The sequence below is a fragment of the Neolamprologus multifasciatus genome, chromosome 5, assembly GCF_963576455.1.
Source record: "Neolamprologus multifasciatus chromosome 5, fNeoMul1.2, whole genome shotgun sequence".
NCBI classification, from domain to species: domain Eukaryota; kingdom Metazoa; phylum Chordata; class Actinopteri; order Cichliformes; family Cichlidae; genus Neolamprologus; species Neolamprologus multifasciatus.
In genome coordinates, this window is record NC_140443.1 from 21,009,944 (window position 1) to 21,030,853 (window position 20,910).

The following is a 20,910-nucleotide window of genomic DNA, read 5'->3' on the forward strand; positions in this document are numbered from 1 at the left end:
CAAGCTCTTTGACCATATAAAGCTGGTCCAAAGAAACGGAAGAGCGCACTGTGTTGGTAGTGAAGAAGGCATCTGCTCTACCAGAAGAAAGGAGGAAGAAAAGAAAAGAAAACAATGGCTACAAGTTTTTACGACCTCACGGCCAAACTGTTGACCGGGGAGACGTTTAATTTCTCGTCCCTAAAAGGCAAAGTCGTCCTCATTGAGAATGTCGCTTCTCTCTGAGGTACGACCGTCAGGGATTACACCCAGATGAACGAGCTCCACGAGCGGTACGCCAGCAAGGGGCTTGTGATCTTGGGAGTACCCTGCAACCAGTTTGGCCATCAGGTGAGAAATTTATCCCGTCTGTCTGCGCTTTGGAGCACATGGCTAAGGCCTTTCTGTCCCGTCAGTCTAGAAATAATCATTCTGTAAGTATTATTACTCTAAATTTCCTGCTTTCACCGTTAATTTATCATATTTTCCCGGAAATGGCTCATTTGAATGAAAGAGGCTGACTTATTTGTATTTAATCAAATTAGAGGAAGTTATTTCCACCCCTTATTTAAAGGTTTAATCTTGTATAGTTTACTGGCAAGTTTTAGATCGGGCTTTAGTATAATATTAGTCAGCTTGTAAGTACAAGAGACACGTCTAAATCCATAGGTTATCAGTGCTGTTATTATATTAGCTGAAAGCGCAAAGCATTGGTGATTTTTAGGAAGGAGGAAGTTGTGGCTGTGTGTGAAATTTTCGTCTTACAACAAATAGAGTTCTTAGCAATATGAAATATACTTTAAAATGGTTAGTATTTTCTTAGGCGCTGAAGGACTACACAGTGATTGTTACTAGTTACTTATTGATACATAGTTATTGGTGGGATTCAAATAATATTGAGTACTTGCTGTAGGGAACAGGGAAGTTCTTCTTCTGTATTTTCTTGTTCTTCCCGATAAGAATGAGCCAAGAGTGTAACTGTGTGCAGGAGAACTGCAAGAATGACGAAATCCTCCTGTCGCTGAAGTATGTCCGTCCTGGAAATGGCTTCGAGCCCAAGTTTCAGCTCTTTGAGAAGATGGACGTGAACGGGAAGGACGCCCACCTCCTGTTTGCGTTCCTGAAGGACAAGCTCCCAACACCCAGCGACGACGCAACGTCTCTGATGACCGACCCCAAGCTGATCATCTGGAGCCCGGTGTGCAGGAACGACGTGTCCTGGAACTTCGAGAAGTTCCTCATCGGGCCGGACGGTGTGCCGTTCAAGCGTTACAGCCGGAGGTTCCTCACCATCGACATCGAGGGAGACATCAAGAAGCTCCTCAGCCAGACGAATTAAAACCTCGTCGTAAATGCTGAAGCCGCCTGCAGCTTAGCACTATGTGTGTGTAGCCTTCATAACGAGGGAAACACCCCTGTGCTTACAGCCTCAATAGATGCCACCTAAACTCACCACCTGTGCTCTCCTGTACGCAGTATCTGTCTCCTGCTTTTACTAAATGAAGGAATCCTCTGAAACCAAACTGTGAGGAGGATATCTGATGAAATGTAAAAGGCAGGACTGTTTTATCTCTTCAAAGCTGCGCTGGGTGCATGTAAAGCACAGCTGTGGTGTCAAGTTTAAAGGGGATCAATAAATATATTTTTTGCAAACATTTCTCTGACTCCTAATTATATATATATTTTCTTGTTTAAAGGTCATATTTGAGGAAATATTTTGTCAGCTTAATCTTATTAGCATATCTAAAAAATACTCAGACATTTTCTGTAAAGGAGGACTGGGGTTAAGGTTATGAGTGGTAGATTATTCATCCACAGGCAAGTGTTGGCTTTGTATATAGCTACAGTACACCAGATTACAGGTGTGTTTCCTGTGCTTACATGTAATTATACATCAAAGTTCCTTTTGTAAACAGTCAGCATTACTGGCAGGCAATTTAGGTTGCATCACCTGCAACCAGAGGTAATTATCTTAACACAGACAGCAGTACTTACAGCTTCAGCGTGAGGGTTATATTGCATGCAATTATTCTAAACAAAGCACCTCATTGAGGACTTGAGCTTTATTACGCTTTGAATCAAAGTACATTTAAGTATTGCATCACCTGAAACCAGAGGCAATCTGTGTGATATTGCAGTGCATGTCCAAACAAGTGAGCTTGTTGAGGCTTCCAGTCTTTATTGTAATTTGAATTCAAATATTTTTCAGTTAAAAACAAAACTGCAGATATCGGCAACAAGATAAATATGAGAACAATCATTTTTACACCTATTTAAAATAGTATTGATTATGTACAGATCGAGTTTAAACTGCTGACATAATTTTGGGTGGATAAGGAGACAAGATTTTCTGCTGCTGAACTGTGTTTTCAGTTACATATCTAGATTACAGATATAAAGCTTTTCTAGTTTTAGGCATAAATGATTATGTTTAGGTAGTTTGAACAACATGATGATGCCAGGACCAACCAGCAGGGAGGACACCCAAAGGCCCTGTATGTTAGCTTGCCATTATAAAACCAGGTGCAGATTTATGCCCCAGAACAAGCCTTGTGGGATTACATTATATTAAGTGTTAACTGTCACAAGTAAATGTATTCTAGTTTTTACTTGATCACATTCAAAACACCCAGTCACCACTTACAAATGTGCTCCAGGGGATTGTTGTGTATGTCTGGGCTTCAATAATATAAAATAAAAGAATCACTTTCAACTTTACTTAAGCTGTATTAGTATCACTGGAAGGAAAACTGGCTCAAAGTGCCTGCATTCAGTGAGAATGCTGTTAAATGACTGCTCTCCTCCACCCCCATCTGACATCTAACACATTTTTCCTCGTGATAAGGAGCAAAGTTCAAGTTTCATGAATAAAGCACCACTTTTATTCTAGTTTATTTTGCTTCACTCAGTGTGCTTGGAAGATATCAAATATCATAGCCATTTCAATACAGAGCTGCATTATTGTACAAGACTAATTAGGACAAGCTATCGCAAGTGTACTAAGGGTCCGGTCAGGCAGCTTAAAAGACACATTAAAATTATGTGGACGCATATGACAGACCAAACCCTTTAATGCTAAAGGCCTAACCATACACTTCCATGATTTCTAGATAAACCAGAAGCAGGTAGATTTTCACAGAGAATTCAAAGTGCCTCCTTTTTAAACAGGTTGCAGGAATTGAAAGGCCGCTTTTTTCATTATGATTACAAAAAAGAAAAGAAAATACAAATTGTGAGCAGGGTAAGACTCCTCTCATGAGTTTAGGGCCCCGAGAGCAGAGCCCGTGCTGTGCATCAAAACATATTTGGGGGGGGGGGGGGGGGGGGGGTCATGGCTGAACTAGAGCAAGGCCAAAACAAAAAAAAAACAAAAAAAAAAAACAAACCCCCCAAAACAGCTTCTGCCACAACTCATGTCAAGATCTAGATGTTAGGGACCTTGAAATAAGACACCCTCTCTGTGGTCTAGATGCGGCACAGATCCACTGCTAGTCTGAAGCCGAAGGATCCCCTCAGAAATTGTTTAACTTTAAACAGGTGGCATAAGGTAACAGGATTCTTTCAATAAAGAAGGTGCCATGTACTATCATGTGTGCACATCACACTGCTAAAATTTACCTTAGCACAGCAAGAATATGTGAGATAAATCTAGGCACAAAGCCAGCATCCTGGAAACACATCAGTTTGTTCATTTTATCATAAATACCTTGGATCGCTTTGGTTGAAACAAATGCATTTGGCTTTTTGTTTTAAATATTTCTGACTGGTCTTGTGGGCAACAGAAACATTTGTTTATCTATATATTTGAGGGCACTTCTAACCTTAAGTTTCTATATTCACTTATATTCCTCTTCAATCCAGACTAGCAAACTACTTTAAGAAATCAGCAGACCACCTGCTGCAGGGAGGAAAGTCTCACAGTTCACTCTTATGTCAAGGCTGATGGCTGTAGCTGACAACATATGAGACAAATAAAAATACAGGGAAGGTAGGATTAATAATTTTACGTCTGTGGAATCCTCTGCCACTAAAGTAGCTTTGTGTGTGCGTCCGAGTGTCTCTATTTGCCATATGCATTTCAGTGTGTGTCCCTTTTCATCTGGGCTTCTTAATTTGTGTCCATGTGGTCATCGGCTGGCTCCGGGGCTCCTCCCAATGACGCCGAAGGTTGAGGTTTGGAGGGGCTTTCTTCGTCTATGCGCTGATAGAACAGCACGTAGGCGGCTTTAGTCTGTAATGGCACAACATGGCTAAGATTACATTACTAGAAGAGGAATACCTGACACCAAAGTCAGTGTCAGTACTCAAACATCATTCTTTCACTTGAAAGACTAAAGAAAACAAACACCCAGTGATCACCAGTTCACAACACTATGAAAACTCACCACAATCTGATCCTCTGTGGCAGATGAGACGCTGCTGTCATCAAAGTAATACCACTTTCCGTCCACTTTATTCTTGCCATAAGCCGTGTCTGTTACACAGAGGTTAACGTAAGGTTAACGCATGACTTTTCCAGAATTTTGTTCAGGAAGACATAAAAGTATGATTACACTGCTTCACTATGACAAAAGATGGCATATCAAAGAAAAATATACTGAGGGTGAGTGCACAATGAAAACAATGATGTACGAGGCTCTACGCCTTATTAAATTTTAACCAAATGCAGCGTCCTTGGAGACAGAGTGACTTTCTGAGCACCCCATCTGCTGATACATACTGTGTTCATGTTTAAAGGCTAAACAAACTGCGACCAGCAGTTGGCATCAAAGACTACATAGGGGAAATTTCATTGTATAAATTAAATGCTGACTTACAGTGACCCCCTCCCATTCCTCCATAGTGGTTTGACACAGCAATAAGGTCGTAGATGTAGGGGCCGGCCTTAGGGTCACACACAAACTCAGACATGTTGAGATCCCTGGCAGAGAAAATACCAACAGATGGTGAAACCCTGCATGTACTGCACTGTTTAAGCCATCCTTAGTAAGTGTGAGTCAGACTTTTTTTTTTAAATAAGGATTTCAGCAACACAATCTGCTCGGTGGTTTCCGTTGGATCAAGTTCCTCAACGGTGTCCTAAGATTGACATGTAGCTGTTAGCTTAACTGTGAGGCAACTTCCCTTTTATGACACAATAGAACATTTGTGTCTCTCTAATGAGGGAGTGGGGAAAAAGTTAACAAATTAACCAGCGTTGGGAAATCTTATGCATTTGTCACCTAACATCTTAGTCATGTAACAAAATCCATTGTTCCTCAGTCACACACCCACAGCAGCAGGTTGCCTGTCTTTCTGGAGCAACCTTGGGTGTCTAGCCCAAAGTTGCCATGTGGAGAAAAAAAACTGCAAAGCCTTTGATTAATGAACAACCTGGGCAAACAAATCAGTGACCATCAGTATTACAAAAATCCACACAACCATAAAAGATAAGAGCAGAAAGTAGGTCTAAATGTTCTATTTGGGGTCATGCCAGTTTATAAGATAATAATCCACTTCTTGTAAGTTGAATGAGTATTTCCTCATTCAGAGCTCTGGTTGGTTATTCTGTGAATTTCAAATTACAGCTCCCTCTAGAGTCAAAGCTATACCAATACTACAGTGTTTTCCACTTCCTTATTTTTAAATTTTCACTATTTTACATAAAACTGCATTAATGGTTGTAATCATTTTCATACACTTCCTTTAACTTTTAAGAAAAGTCTTTTTAAAACACACAGTTTTTCCATTTATATTACAAGAGGCCTCTCAATCAATGCTGTAACATCAGTCATGGTTTAATGATGTTAAGAGTTGTCATCTTGATTGACAATACAAACTAAAATTTAGCTGACATGACTAAGGAAGGAACCATCTTTACAAAGAAGGTTCTGTAAAGAAGTATTATTTTCTACCTTCACTACATGGGTAGCTGCTATGTGGAAAACTAAATCATTGTTTAGCCCATTGCTCTCTTATCTATAAACAAAACAAATCACACTAAAAATAAACTGAGAATCATGTCCTTCTTTAGTTTTTCAGGAAGTTATATTTGTAAGTACTGGAGTCAAAAATGTGTGATACTGATCTTGACAACAGTATGATGACAAATAGAATTTTACACACTGTAACTTTAATCCTTAGTTTTATATTTCTCCTACCAAAAGGTACAATATTAAAAAGGTAATTGGTAAAAAGCATGTGACTGAGTATATAAAAGGCAGGAGGATTTTTTTGCATCTTTATTTGCTAATGCTACTGGACACAGCCAATAAAAGAAAAGAGGGAAAACTGAGTAAAATATCAAAGTCCCAAATGGCTAAAAGACCAACTGGGGATTCTGCCACGACACAGTACACACCTGATGGGAAAGTCCACCACTGTGTCCAGCTTGTCCCTCCAGCATCGGTTGTATGAGAAACGCTTTAGATGAACCACCAGAATCCGAGGAAGTGACCATAAGTCAAACTTCTTTGTGGCCTGTTGGTGTTTCTTGCATGTTGGACAATACCTACAAGAACATATTCAGTTTAGATAAAATATAATGTGTGTAAACATTTAAGAGTAAGTTATGCTGAAGGGTCCTCACCATGGGTCATGCTCTCCCAGTGTTTCCATTGTTGTAAAGAGCTCGATGCATTCCCTTAGAGCCACAGTGGTTTTCTTTTTTTGGGGCTGCAGCATGCTCTCATGCTTCTCATAAGCCTGAGCACAATATTTACACAAATATAAACGAAGTGTTTGAGCACTGTGTCACAGAACTGTGTGACGAATATCAACTGACCTCTGCTTCTGGTTCATCATAGTAGAGTTTCTTCGACTCTGTGTCCCAGTCGATGGCCACTGTGGAATGTGCTGCAAAGGAGAGAACGTGGAAGAAGCTGTGTTATCGTAAAGTGGCCTGAAAAAAGGAAACTTTCCATGCAATTGAAGTTTAAAGATGTACACTGACGATTAAGTTTGAGGACATTTCCATCACAAGGCAGCGGGCTAATGTTGGCCGTTCCGTAAGAGTTGACTATGCTGAAAGTAAAGAGCTTGGTCATGTCTCCTTTGGACCCATTTTCTAAATCAGAGGCCTCCTCCTCCTCTTCAGATTGGCCATTTTCTGGCTCTGGACTCACTTGGTGGTCCATGGCCTCCTCTTCACCTAAACAGTGACATAAACCACATCTAATTATTCTTGTTGCAATGCTTTTTGAGTGCTCCTTGATGACAACTCCTCAGCTGGATATGAGTAGTTGATGTCAGCTTCGTACCATCATACAACCCATTCGTTTCATTGCAGGTCCCTGAGTGGTTGCTGCCATTACTGGAGCTGGCACTGCAGGAGGCCCCATCTGATAAGGGACTGCCACAGCCACCCAGGCTGGCATTGAGACTAGAAGATGTAGAACATTCAGGGGCCTGACTGCAGGTGGATAAGGTGGCTGAGGCTGACGCCCTGCTTTCAGTAGAAGGGCTCTGGGAGTGTTTTACGTAGCGTCTGCAACACACAACAAGGAACACGAGTTAACATGGTTAACCAATTTTGGAAATAATTCAGGGTCTGCATATTCTGCTCCCTTTCCATTAAACTTCTTCATGCCAGATGTACTGTATGCACACTGCTACTACACCATAATATAGCTGAATTTCTTTTTACCAATACAGTAGGTTCTTACCCAATCCTCTCTAGGATCTTATCATAAAGAACGTCTGCTATGAGGTTATGTCTGGGCACGGTGATAAGTAAAGGCTGGCCAAACAGCATGGTGCTTGTGGAGCTTCCAGCATGCTTTGAGTGGCGCTCCCTGAAATAAACAGGCAGGTTCATCCTTTCATTGTTCTCCTCCTGTACCTCATACCTGCAGAGAGCGTTGACACAAAATAGGAAACATGTCTTACACTCACATTGTACAACCACAGTGAGTGAGTTCTCAGATCATCACCAGGTCAATAACACAAACTTACACAAAGATGTCATCCTTTTCCATGATTTGGTTGAGGCCATCATCCCGTCTATAAAGTTTATGGAATCTGTGATTGTAAACATCTGCCACCACCATCTACAAAGATAAAGGAGGCAAATTTAGAACAAACTATAAACTGTTTCCCAAGAGTAAGAAAAACAAACATGTGAGCATCATAAATTAGACAAAACTCGTGATGTAAAAGAATAAGATTCTAACATTTTCTGGAGGGATTCCACAGAGTTTGGACAAGGCGCTGCACAGGTCTGTTATAGTACCCAGTTTGGGGACCACCACCCGATACTGTAAGACAAAGAAAACAACATATGATGTTCTCAGTGACTATGCTGCTATTTTAAAGAGATATAGAAATACATCTTAGACATATCAACTATCAATTTTTTTTAAAATCTCCAAATCGTAGATACTTATCAGTTTGACTGTGGATTTAGGTCTGGAGCAGCGAGAGTGAAGGTTAATGCCAACTCACCTGTGTGGGTCTTGACTGAGGGTCTGATCGCACCAGGAAAACTTCCATGGTACGGTCCTTCTTCAAGGGCAGAGGCAATGTGAGGTAGCAAAATGGGTCAAAGGTAACAGATACCTTGGAGCACTCTGGGCATACCAAGGTGGATTTGAAGAGGCCATGGAAAATATCAACTATAATAGAGTCATTGCGCAAACGGTGGTTTGTCCAGGCTTCCTTGGCAACAATCTGTAGTTCACCAAGCAGTGGAGAAAAGGAAGAAGACCTCCATTAGATGGCATTTTAAAACCATCAATTCAACGATGATATTGTTTTCTTGTTACTATACAGAGAAACTATTTCATGTTTAGCTGTCAGTATAAAGCAGACTGGCAGTCATTCTGTTTCAAATTTAAAGTAGAACAAAAATGTAAAAATAGCTCTGTAAAGGTTGATATTTCGGCACCATCATGAGAGACTTTTACTCTTTAGAGACAAAACAACACGATATCTACATTTGTACTATACCTCATCTGGACGGCCCTCTGCATCCCTTAGGGCCAAGTAAGGCTTCTTCTTGACCCTATTCAGATCTTCATGGAGCCCGTCAAGCAGGAAGGCCAACAGCTCCTGAGAGTCCTGCTGCTGATAGCCTGAAAACTGGGGGGCAAAGCGTCCGACCTGGGTCTGACAATCAAAGGATGATTATTACTACCTTCATAGGCCTCGATGAGTTTGCCTGGTTGTATTCAGTCGGTATACACCGACTTCAGTTCAAGCTATTTGACACAACTTACTTTGAAGGTACGTGGGGCCACATAACTGCTGCGGCTGAGCCACATTTGTTTTACTAGATCTGCATAGGCCTCAGCTATCTCCCCCCTCATTCCTAGAGGATTCTCTCTGTTTATCTCTGCCTCATACTGGTCAGTGAGGAAGTACTCTGTGAGTGGAGATGCATTGCTCAGGCACTGAGGGAACAGGAACCAAAAAAAAGAAAAGACAAAAAATGATTATGTGCACAGAAATATTAAAGCTCACTTCCACCAAGCGTAAGCTGCAAATGCTTGTTGTTTTTTTACCTGAAGGGCAGAGTTCATGAAGCACGTATTTCCCAAATTACTGAGCCCACATAAGCCAGGCTGCGATTGTGACTCCCTGTAATTGTAGGAGCTGTATGAATTGTAGCCCCCATATCTGTTGGCAGAAAGGATGTGATATTGTTTGTCTGTAGTATTGTATTCAGGATACAGCTGTTAACACATGGTAATCAAGTAAGCTAGGTGCATATAAAATCCCAGTTGTCCTACAAATATGCCTATAAACTACATGCTCTTTATTATTCAGCATACTAGTACACTCAAGCATGCATGCAATCTACATTTTTTTTAACTTAAATATGGTCAGACAATAGACAACGGGCATCTTTAGATCTTTAATCACTCTCTCGATGTAACAAAAACTAATATTTTCTCATTTACTATCTACATATTTCTGCAAATTTCATTAAAACAGCAGACTACATAAAGAGCAAATGCATGCAGCTGATTATACCGACACAACATATGTAGTTGCAAACTACTGGAATTTGGTGTGAATATATTTTTCGCTCTATTCTGGGTGACATCAAGGAGCTAAAACAAATAAATACAAATTAAAAAACTGAGATGTTAAATGATAAGATAAAGACTAATGGCATTACAGACAAAGTAAAACATCACACTCCTAGTTTTGCAGCCTGTCAAGAATTTTTGTTTGTCTTACATTAAAATTTGTAAGAATTTTAACAAGTTGGAAGATGTCGTCACATTTCCTTGAAATGTCTTTGAAAACTCCACTTGTTGAAAACTTAGATTGGATATTGGAAAGTTGTTTTTTCCCTCTTTTTAAAATTAAGTGACAAGCTGTGTGTAAACAGTGAAAAGAAATATCACTCCTATGCCTTACAAGCTTTGCCAGTATTTATCCATGAGAGGTAAAGTTTCAATAAACAACAAAAGAGAAGGGAGAAAAAAATCGATTAGAAAAGGTGCCTTGCCTGTTGCTGGATGAGGTGCTGTTGTTCAGCATGTATCCAGGGCTGCAGTTGCTGTCTCCATTGGTTACTGTTGGGGATGAGTTTGAGGAGAGTTTTGGAGAGGTAGTGAAATTCCTGGATGGGGTTGTACTTGATCTAGTAAGAAAGAATGAAATTGTGTTTCAGAAAAGCACATTCCTAAATATGTAAACAAACATGCCTGCGTGACTGGAGAGGAGAAGAAGAAGTAGTAAAAAAAAAAAAAAAAAAGCTTACTTGGGATGTGAAGCTTGTCTGGGCCACGTACCATCCTCATTTTTGCGCTCAATCACAAGCACCTGGGAAAATATTCGACATGAAAGCCAGGTTGGCACACCTGAATTTCATGCATGACTTTACACATCTCAGGCTTGAGTTTAATACTACACATATGCCACCAAAACTACATTAGCTGTAGTTAGATTTATGACCTGCACTTTTGTGACTAACTAATGTTTCTTTATTCTAATACATTGTATTTTTCTTCTAACTTGAAAGCTGCTATGACTGATCTGGAATTCAGTGGCCGCTGTTATAAACAAAGAATTGAATTAATGCCTTCATCTTCTCTAACCTTGATTGTGAATAAAACACACAAGTTTATTATTGAGATGTAGTCAAACAATAATCTCAATCTTATTTGAATAGCACTACCTGTCCCTGGAAAAGACCAGCATCCTGTACGGTGCTGTCTGGCTTGTTCAGCTGCTCGTACGTATTGCTCATGTATTTGTTCCAGAGCCTGGTCTCTTCCTCTGATGGGATATTGAACAGTGTTCTCATCTCCTTCTCTATAGTGTCTAAAAATGAGAAAAGTTTGATAAATAAGCATGAAGAGTCAAATAGTTTTATCCAGCAAACACCAACGTATAAATTACACATGTGGATGCTCACCTATAGTATCAGCTTTACTGAAATGACGTGCAACAACATTGTCCATATTGTCATTCTCACACAAGTTCAGCTCCAGCAAATAGACCTCCACTTTACAGTGCTTGACAAACATGCCATGTTCAACGACCTAGAGACGAAAAGAGACATTTGGAAGCCCGGTTCACGCTCTCTGGTACATGGCTAAAATTAAGAATATCTTTAACAGCCTTACCTTCCTGACGATAGGTCTCTGGCCCTCAAGGCAGCCGTACCAGCTCACTAGCTTATTCCATGCCTCAGTAGGTACTAGGACATAATCAAGCTCATCTATAAGGTGCTCTTTCAGGGCTTGAGTCTCATGGTCTTTAAAGAGAAAAAATCCACAAGTATAAGCTAAGGAACTAAATGTTTTGTTTTTTATTTCTATGTGGAACTTATATTGTTAAAGCAAAATCAACAGCAGTCCATTAGGGGATTCTTTTTAAAATGACAATTTTACCTGAGAAGAGGCCAGAGTTATCAATTGGTCCTGGATAGAGGCTTCGTTCTCCAACATTGTACATATCCCAGCTGTCAAACCCCACATACTTCTTCCACTGTTTGAACCACCGACTGTCTATTAGATACCTAAAATAAATTGATCAGTCACAGTTAAAGAAAAACATATCACTCGTTGGAAGATCCTCTTTTCCCCTTAAAAGCTTTAGCATTTATATCTCGTAAAAGATTTCTTCCCCCAGCATTAAAAAGGGTCAAGAGATTCTAAAAGGTATGGTATAAAAGCCCTACACTTTCCCAGAAGATTATGCAATACCAAACTGCCTTGGCATTTATAGTAACTGCAAGCTAGTTTGGCTTAATCTCATCTAAAGAATCTCCTTTGGTTAATAAGCTTGTATCCACACTTCAAATGCTAATTCAAAAAGCTGGACTATGGCTCTTTCGTGTCAACACTGTAAAATTAACGGGCTTCAAAGTGTCAAACAAACAGGTGCATGATCTTATCCCGAGATTAGTTTTGCCAAGCTATGCCTGACAGTGTTTAAGGCTCCTGGAAATGAATGCCAAAGCACAGTAGTTCAATTTTAACAATACCATAAATGGAAGGGCCGAGTCATTTAAATAACTCCAGAAAAACAGGTTAGCTTTGCAGCTAGTGGCTGCAAGAATGAACGTGACCTGGTCGTTTGGCACCCACTTCTATTAACAAATGAGATTAACGGGGACGCTTGCCCATCTCACATGTCTGTCGTGTTGTGTTTACTGGCTGAGGTGAAGCCTCTTTAGTACACCGGCTGCAGTATGCCCAGGCCTGAGCAGTGTTAATGGTCTGAAACTATGTTAGCTAACACAGTTGCCTTGCCGGTAAGGGGAACGTCACACGGTTTAACCGGTATGTCATGACAAGCAGGTAACTACTTCTCACATTAATTCTGTCAGCGGGCCCATTTCATCATCATCATTCCGCAACTGACAACGAGACTGTTTCACTGGAAAATGAAACTACAATCTGAATCCAGGGCCTTAGCTATTCTGACAGCCCACTAGCTACCACGACTGCTAACGCCGCTCAACTCATCACAAAACAGGCACTAATTAATGTGCAAATGAGTCACTTAGCAGCTGGGTTGCTTGTGTGCGTCAAGGATAATATCTGTTAATACAGGCATTAGTACTAATAGAGAAATTCAAATGTCGGGCTGACTAGCAGCAAGCGTGCTAGCCTGCCAAACTATCATTAGCACAGCAGCTATCGAGTTCAAGCTTACAAGCATTGCTGTCATTAGCTTGCTAGCTTAGCATGCTAACACTTCCTGTTTATCGGCTAATGATAGCTAAAGACCCAAGTATTGGTGGCCGCTAGCTTACCATTCGTCACCCTTTCTCAGAGACGTTTTCAAAAGAGACCCAATAGTCTGTTTTTGACTTTCGGTTGAAGGAGTCGGTATTTGTGCAGCTACCGGCTCCGAGTCGGAGTCCGCTGCGTTACCCGACTCGGGTCCGCCTCCCTCGGCCATCATGCAGCCTGTGTGCCGGTAACGTGAACGCGCTGAAACACACGCACTGGGACGGGCTTCATTTGCCCTCATAGAAAACCTTCTTCCTCTACGGGTGGTGCATAGCCGCGGAGAGCTGCTATTGCACTCCAGCGTTCAGTCACTAACACTACTAAACCGGTAAGTTACGGGACATTCAAATGCCAACTGACTGACAGCGAGTTTCCCATAAAAATGATCGTACAATTCCTGTGCTTCAACTCTGTGTTCGCTAACCTGATGATAACTTTCACTTACATGATAGGTTTTTAGAGCTCGTTAAACAGACCTCCAGGCAGTTAGATAAAGCGAAGACTGTAAATTTTAACGGGGATCAAATGCAAATGTTTTGTGTAACAATCAGCTATTATTACTGACGAGGACAAAATTATTATCCTCGCTATGATTTAAAAGTTTTTGTCAACATTTGTCCAAGTGCTTTTTTTAATATAGCAAGGGGTTTACAACATAGCATTTGCAAACATAATAGTGCTCTTTAGAAAGCATAAATAATTTCAGAAAAAAAGGATGATTACCAGGGTCAGTATTATTACCCCCCCTGAAAAACTGGTATTTTCATTGACCCACAGCACAAACCGTTGTTGTGCAATGACGGGTTTTAACTCTGTAATGCTCAAAGCTTGCAAATTCAAGTCAAAACTGAGGACTGTCTTTCGGTTTACACATAGTATTAAAACCCTTAGCAAAGAGCAAGCCTGGCATATGAAGGTATGTATCTTGCAAAATGTGAGAGCTTGTACTGGCAGAGATAGGAAGCAAAAGATTTCAGACACTGTGGAAAGAAATCAAGTGAGAGATGTGTCTAAAGAACAACTGCCAAGACATTACTCAATGACTGAGCCAAGTCAGAAATTGTAGTATCAAAGAACACAATCACTAGAACCCTGCACAGAAATGGACTGCGAGGTTGCAGACCAAGAAAAACTCCACTTATGCAGGAATGACACCTTCAGGCTAGACTGAAGTATGCTAAAGACAACTTGGAGAAAGACTCTGTATACTGGAAGTGTATCCTTTAGTCAGATGAGACAAAGCTAGAGCTCTTTGCTCATGGCTGCTTGTGTTTGAAGAAGTAAGAGGCGTACAACCCAAAGAACACCATCTCCACCATGTAACACAGTGGTAGGAGTATTGTGCTGTGGGGATCAGTTCATCTGAAATGTGGAATCTTCTCAATGTGTAAGGAATTGTGAAAAAAAAGGATATGTGAAGATTTGTGAAGACAATGACACAATTATAAGTCTCTGCTTGTGAAGAACAAAGCATTTTAGGTTCTCACATAGGGGAGAAAAGCGCTATATAAGAACTAGTCCATTTATTGTGTAGTATTGAGATATTCATTCAAAAAAAACATTGGAAGAGGGTCAATGGATGCTTTTTTTTTTTTTTTTTTTTTTTAGAAAAGTACATCTTGAAATGTATTTGATATGTAAAGTTAATATTTCATAGCCACCGTTATATACCCAATCTTTGTACCATGCAATCAAAAATGGTCAAGCAGAAGGCTCATGGTGATGAGATCAAATGACTCCATTCATAGACACTGCACTTTTTTCCCTATAGGACATGGTCATGAATGTAGCCTTTTCACAGCTCTAATCGCTTGTCTTTTCTATAGATCGAAATCCAGATTTGACTTTGGTCACAGTTCTTACTGCGACACTGCCCAGTTGAGCAGTCTTTGTGACTGAAGCGCTCACCACTGAAGCCTCTTTCAAGTCACTTTTTCTTCTCTTTTGTGCCATTTTGACTACATCCATCCTGCCTTATATCGACAGTTCAGGCTGGTGTTGATGGTGTGGGGAATATTTCCTTGGCATACTTCGGACCCCTTTGTTTTCCACAGAGCATAATTGGATGCTTATGTTACATTTTACACCTGTGTTCAAGCATGATCATCCTTCATGTTCCTCAATTCATTTGTTCACTTGCCTGCATTTCTTTAACATACCAATGTAAACATGACTGACAGGCTGTTAAAACAAGATTGCAGTGTAATTAAAAAACAACTTACTTTTAAGTGACATTTTGTCCATTTAAAAAAAATTCACTTCACTGCCTCACTACCAATCATCCTAATCCAGGTAAATGAAGCAGACACTGTATTGTGGAAAACTGACAACAAAAGAGTAATGTTAATGTCCACGGTATCTATTCAAATCTTTTACTGAGGATGAATGTGCCATGTGTATTATTTGAATATTCAGCTTCCCTTACACTGATCGCTATTATTCAAAGAAACAAAAAAGAAAAAGAAAAAACCCAGCACAAAACAAAAACATCTCTTTCTTCATATTTGAAAAGTAAAGTGTTAGTGTACATGGAAAACAAATAAAACTATTTTGAATCAAAACAGACTTTATACTGTACAAAACACAAGGGAGTCAATTACAAAATAAACCGTCTACATACTTCAAAAACAATATCTCGATGACAAAACTCAACATTTCCCCTGCCACAAAACAAACAAACAAACCTAACCTGTTCTGGACCTGCAATCTAAAACATGAGCAATGATGGATGGTTAAAGCATTATTAAATATAGATCATTTTGACCTGTAAAACTGTTTTATGTACTATTTTGCTTTTAAATGACACATACAAAATGAAGACAGCTAATCTAGCTGTGCATGACATTAGGAAAAAGAAGCACTAGGCAGTTCAGATTCTATTACTTAATGGCATTATGATTGCATTCAGTTTCAAGCTAACAAGAACACATTAAAAAAAACAAACACGTAATTTCTTTAGAACAGCCCCTTCTTTCTTTGAAATAACAAAGCAGGGCTCCCTATTATGCATGAGGCAGCAGTAGAACCAGTGTATTTGTGTTCATTTTAGTTCATTTAAGGACAGGAATGGAAGGTAGATACAAGTGAAAAGACCACTACAACAAATTACACGATGTAAACTTTGCATATGAAGGGATTTGTCCCAGTTGTGTGGTTTCAGATAAAAAAAAACAAACAAACAAAAAAAACCCCAAAACAAATCCCTGAAATAATCAAATTTCAAATTGGAGTCTCCAAAAAGGAAGCGATTAGGCCTTCAGAAGATTCCGCTTGGCAGCTCCTTGCTGAACATGCCATCAAAGTCCAACTCCCGGCTCATCAGATCGTCCTCTACATTCTCAAGCGCCCACTGATGGTCAGTCAGTTCCAGTGCCTCCCACTCAGCCTAAAAATCAAAAACAAACAGCACATGAAATTCCCAAGGCCCCATGCCACCAACCCCCACCCCTCTGTAGCTAATTCAACTAATTATAGAATACATACTTTGAAAGCTTTATTTGTATCTGCAGGCATGGCCATGGCAGCACCGCTCATCTGCTCTTGCATGATCCTCGACTGGTCTGCGCCTGCGGGCATTCAATCACAAAGCAAACACAATCAGTATGTGGGCATTTTCACTAAAGTCACATGATGTAATCTTATTATCCGTTTTAACATTTAAACCAATTTCAACTTTGTGAAAGACTCCACTTACCGTTATCTTGGCCTAGGATTAAAGAGTACATGCTTCGAAGTCCAAACACATTCAGGAAATACCATGATGCTGAGCTCACCCTGCATAATATACACACACACAAACAAATCACAATGTCATCACACACTAGCTTAAGCATTTTCATATCAATAAATAATCAGTGGTGCAGTATGAGTCCAAGTATTACCAAGAAGCATCCAATGAGAGCAACTCTATTCCTTGTTGCAGCATGGGCTTAAAGCGCAGCGTGAGAGGGAAGGGAACCTTAGCTGTGCGAAGGAAGCACAAGCAGAACATCGGCATGTAATTTCCATTTAAATGATATCTTGACAAAGGCAAACTTGCTTTTGTGTGGGTCAGGGAGATAAATTACTTGTTACAAATCCTGAAAAAGTCCAGTTGATCCAGCCACCGATGAGGATCATGGGAAGCACGTTGGTTACGTTGCCCTTCATCATATCTGTCAGCATGCTCGGATCTGTGAACATTTTATGGGTAAAGAAAAAACTTTAAAACGCCAGATAGCTGAAAAGATATTCATAAATACTTTTTGCACATTGGTAGGAGATCCAGCTTCACTCTTGATGTAGAGAAAGGTGTCAAGTTGCTGGTTGGCCAACCTGCAGTATGTATGCTGGTACCATGTACTCTAGAACTAAGGCTGATGTAGACTTCTGTGGGGAACCTTTGTAGAGTCTACGACGTCACCTACGTAAGTTGCCAACATTTATCCTTGTGTGTGGTTACGTGTTAAATACAGTGTGGTCGTGTCCTGGTGTTTTACATGCAGTCCCAAGTCAACAGAAAAAAAGAAAATGCTTTCTGGTAACCCTGAGCCAAACCTATTTGTCCCTCTAGTCTTTCCACTTCTTTGTACATTCCCCCATATCAATCTTGATAGTTTCAGCACTCTCCCCCTCCAGGAATTTGCTGACATGTGGGAGTCCTTATACTGATGCTATTATACTGGTAACTTCTCTTTATAATTAGATGATGATTGTTATTGCCTCACTGTTAAATTCAAAAAATATGCAGTGGAAAAAGTTCATGTACAGGAGGAACCGACGGTGCAGAACGAGCCAAGCATAATAGTTGTGGGCTGTGTGGATGTGTTCTGTAGTTCCAGTTCCAGGGAAGTGCATTTTAAGTTGCGCTGTAGGGTTTCAGAGGGGTTTGCATAAATCCCCAGTCAGTCTGCTGAAGAGTCCTGCTCTAGCTGTGCTTTGTTTTTCATGCAGATTGGTTTAACACTATGAGACAACACTTTGCATGGTCACATTTCAGCCATCTGAAAACAGACTTTTTGGGGGTTTACATTTTACATTTATCTCAATAACAATGAAATTTTATTTGACTTTTTACTATGCACCTGAGCCGAGAATCTTCTGAGACCTCCCCACTTGGCCGAGAAAAAAAATGTTAGTACTGTCTCCCAGTTTAATAGTGACTTAGTAAAACTCTCACAGGACCTGATTAAAAAGGGTCTAAAAAATTTTATTTCAGTGAGGACATTCAGTTGACCCTCTTGCTATTTGTGTGATCACCCCGCTGATGAAGGCTGCACAGAATTGAGTCATCACCCCTGCATTGTTGCATTTTCCATATCTTTGTATTGATCACACCTAAAAACGATGGCATTATTGAACTAGATTAGAGATTTGAGCTACTTCTAATGATATCAACCACAAATGTGCAGGATTTGACCCGCAGCTTTTCATTAGGTCAACATTTTCATTCATACTTCTCCTTCCTCTTTGTTGTGTTCTTTCAGTACTGGATGACACACAAAAACACACCAATGAGCTCTGCGGTTATGTAATCACTGATAATATGTTACCATAACTGCATTACATTACAAGACAAGTAGTAATGCTCTGTGCAGCCACATCTCAATTGGCAGAAATTGGTATGAGCTGATGTTATGAATCAATCAACACACTTTAAATATTGGTATGACAGCTTTGTACATTCAGTATGCTTTTACTGGTTCTCCTCGATGTCATGTTTGAACCTTGAGAGCAGGGATGGACAATTAAGCTAAACTGCCCATCTCTGATGCTAATACTAATAATACAAAATAATAAAAATAAATAAATAATAATAATAACAATAGAGTCCCGATCAAAAAAAATTAAGACCACTTGTAAGGCAAAAAAATAAAAAAAATACCATTTTGTATGGTTGGAACAACATGCAAGAAATGGGAGTGAGACTAAACATTTTTTTGAGCATGCAAAACTGAAAACAACGCTTAAACTGAAACAGGCTGCTATCAAGTGGTCTTAAACTTTTGATTGGGACTGTAATATTAATGATAATAATCATAGTAATGATGATAATAATAATAGGCAAGAGAGAAATTTCTATTGTGCTGTACTGGTTTGCTCCAGCACTTTCTCCTCCTCTGCCTCAGAAACTCTTAACCTTCTTCCTAACTCACTTACCACCTAAGGAGTTCTGCAATCAGCCAAGACTCTTTATGAATTATTTTACCAGGACTCAGCCGTAGCTTTAAGTGGAAATTCGGAGAATCTGTTATTAAAAAGATTTGTGAAAACACTGCTCGTGTCCCATGTCTTTCAGCCACATACTAAACAACCACTTTTTATTTTAGAAATTAGAAGTTGTTACAATTTCACAGCTTGCGCTTTATTCAAAAAAAAAGAAAAGAAAAGAAAAAAGGCTCACCTGTCATTGGAGAGGGTGGGACAACCTTTCTTTTGGTCTTCTTGAAGAATCCGTCTTCTTGGTTATTGAAGTAGAACTTCCTCATCAAAAAGGACTAAAACACACAGAAATCATCACCGATATAGTCAAAGCACATACAAGTAAACAAATACATTGGAGTTCTCACTCAACTTTGCAACTCACTTTAGGCAGCCTACCTGTTTGGGAATGTATTTTCCATTTTCTCTGAGAATTCTGCTCCGAATAAGTACCTGGCTGGATTTGAAGAAAAAGTCACACATATGAGCTCAGCATTGTTTTTCCTCCCTGTGATTCAGTTTATAATTAGATATGATGTATGACGCACCTGTCAGAAACTTGTTCTAATGTCAGCTTTTTGTCACTTTGAAGGAGAATAGATACATAATGCCGTATAACCCCAACCAGAAAAGTGATGAAGACAATGGGCAACACCACCCAAAGTCTAATATTGGAGTCCAGCAGAAGCTCCGGCTCAGCCATTCTGTCTGGTTACCTGACAGGAAAAATAAATAATTAAATAAATAATAATAACAACAACAGAGCAAAATAAGAACGGCAAACAGAAAACAAGTCTAGCTGCTTAACCGAAGACACCAGTAGGCTTTCTTTTGGTAATAAATAAAAGAGAAGCTGAAGTCGGGCTGAGACTGAGGTTACAGGGATGGGCTGTCAGGTCCTCCGCTTAGCTAGCCAGCGCCCGTGACATTAGCGACTGACATTGAGCTAAGAAACTCCAGTTAAACGACACCGTTTGAGTTCATCTTCGCTGTGTGGTAACTATATGTTGAAAGCGTCAACATTTTTATTTAATAAAACTGCTATGTGGATTAACAAAGCTGATGCTAGCGGAGTGCTAATGTTAACATTAGCCGGCTGGCTACCTGCTTCTGGATGTATGGGTCACTGTAGATGAGAGCTGGCCAGTGGTCTCAGCACAGGAACCGCCGCTCCTAGTGTGTTCCCCAGCGGCGACAGACACACCCCATGCACCGTGTGAGGTAGTTAAATAACTTATATAATTTCTAACGGTTCGCATCCACTGCTGTGACCACTGCTCTGCATTGGCTCTGGGAATGAGGAAGATTTTCTGCTTCTGCAGCTCATCCGCGTCGCAATCACTGGGACTGCAGCGCCACCTCGCGGGGATGTACGCATTGCATTTTGCTTTTTCTTCTTTGTCACACCAACCCGCTGCATGTCATCCTTCACCACATCCAAAAGGTTATGGTTAACCTTTTTATTTACTATATTACATTATTACATTATTTAAGGCTTAACATATGTCTTCCTGTTTCATGTTTTTCATGTCTTCAATGACAACTTGCAATTGTACAGTGCTGTGAAACAGTATTT

General features: G+C 40.0%; 3 protein-coding genes across 5 annotated transcripts; 1 reads left to right on the forward strand and 2 right to left on the reverse strand.

Moving 5' to 3' along the window:
- The first annotated feature begins 28 nt into the window (after nucleotides 1-28).
- On the forward strand, nucleotides 29-1,632 carry gpx1b (glutathione peroxidase 1b). The gene is made up of 2 exons (XM_085160999.1): nucleotides 29-330; nucleotides 968-1,632. The coding sequence occupies exons 1-2, from the start codon at nucleotides 115-117 to the stop codon at nucleotides 1,316-1,318; spliced, it is 567 nt and encodes a 188-aa protein (XP_085017125.1). The 5' UTR covers nucleotides 29-114; the 3' UTR covers nucleotides 1,319-1,632.
- On the reverse strand, nucleotides 1,470-13,464 carry usp4 (ubiquitin specific peptidase 4). 2 transcript variants are annotated; one of them, XM_085160986.1, is made up of 22 exons: nucleotides 13,175-13,463; nucleotides 11,805-11,932; nucleotides 11,538-11,668; nucleotides 11,327-11,453; nucleotides 11,087-11,232; nucleotides 10,670-10,731; nucleotides 10,415-10,549; nucleotides 9,459-9,573; nucleotides 9,174-9,347; nucleotides 8,905-9,063; nucleotides 8,401-8,625; nucleotides 8,130-8,213; nucleotides 7,912-8,006; nucleotides 7,623-7,805; nucleotides 7,218-7,444; nucleotides 6,911-7,108; nucleotides 6,743-6,813; nucleotides 6,548-6,663; nucleotides 6,320-6,469; nucleotides 4,797-4,900; nucleotides 4,365-4,453; nucleotides 1,470-4,210 (listed from the first exon to the last, which is right to left on the reverse strand). In XM_085160986.1, the coding sequence occupies exons 1-22, from the start codon at nucleotides 13,393-13,395 to the stop codon at nucleotides 4,088-4,090; spliced, it is 3,063 nt and encodes a 1,020-aa protein (XP_085017112.1). In that variant the 5' UTR covers nucleotides 13,396-13,463; the 3' UTR covers nucleotides 1,470-4,087. The 2 variants fall into 2 exon arrangements, 1 of the variants encoding a protein (XP_085017112.1); XR_014874268.1 differs by lacking the exon at nucleotides 4,797-4,900 and having other exon boundaries at nucleotides 13,175-13,464.
- Nucleotides 13,465-15,569: 2,105 nt separating this feature from the next.
- emc3 (ER membrane protein complex subunit 3) lies at nucleotides 15,570-20,670 on the reverse strand. Of its 2 annotated transcripts, none has more exons than XM_085160996.1 (9): nucleotides 20,443-20,670; nucleotides 19,883-20,050; nucleotides 19,734-19,791; nucleotides 19,537-19,630; nucleotides 17,222-17,326; nucleotides 17,036-17,117; nucleotides 16,849-16,928; nucleotides 16,638-16,720; nucleotides 15,570-16,539 (listed from the first exon to the last, which is right to left on the reverse strand). In XM_085160996.1, exons 2-9 carry the CDS (start codon nucleotides 20,035-20,037, stop codon nucleotides 16,411-16,413), a joined length of 786 nt encoding a protein of 261 aa, XP_085017122.1. In that variant the 5' UTR covers nucleotides 20,038-20,050; nucleotides 20,443-20,670; the 3' UTR covers nucleotides 15,570-16,410. The 2 variants fall into 2 exon arrangements, with proteins under 2 accessions (XP_085017122.1, XP_085017121.1); XM_085160995.1 differs by having other exon boundaries at nucleotides 20,439-20,669.
- Between the last annotated feature and the right edge of the window lie 240 nt (nucleotides 20,671-20,910).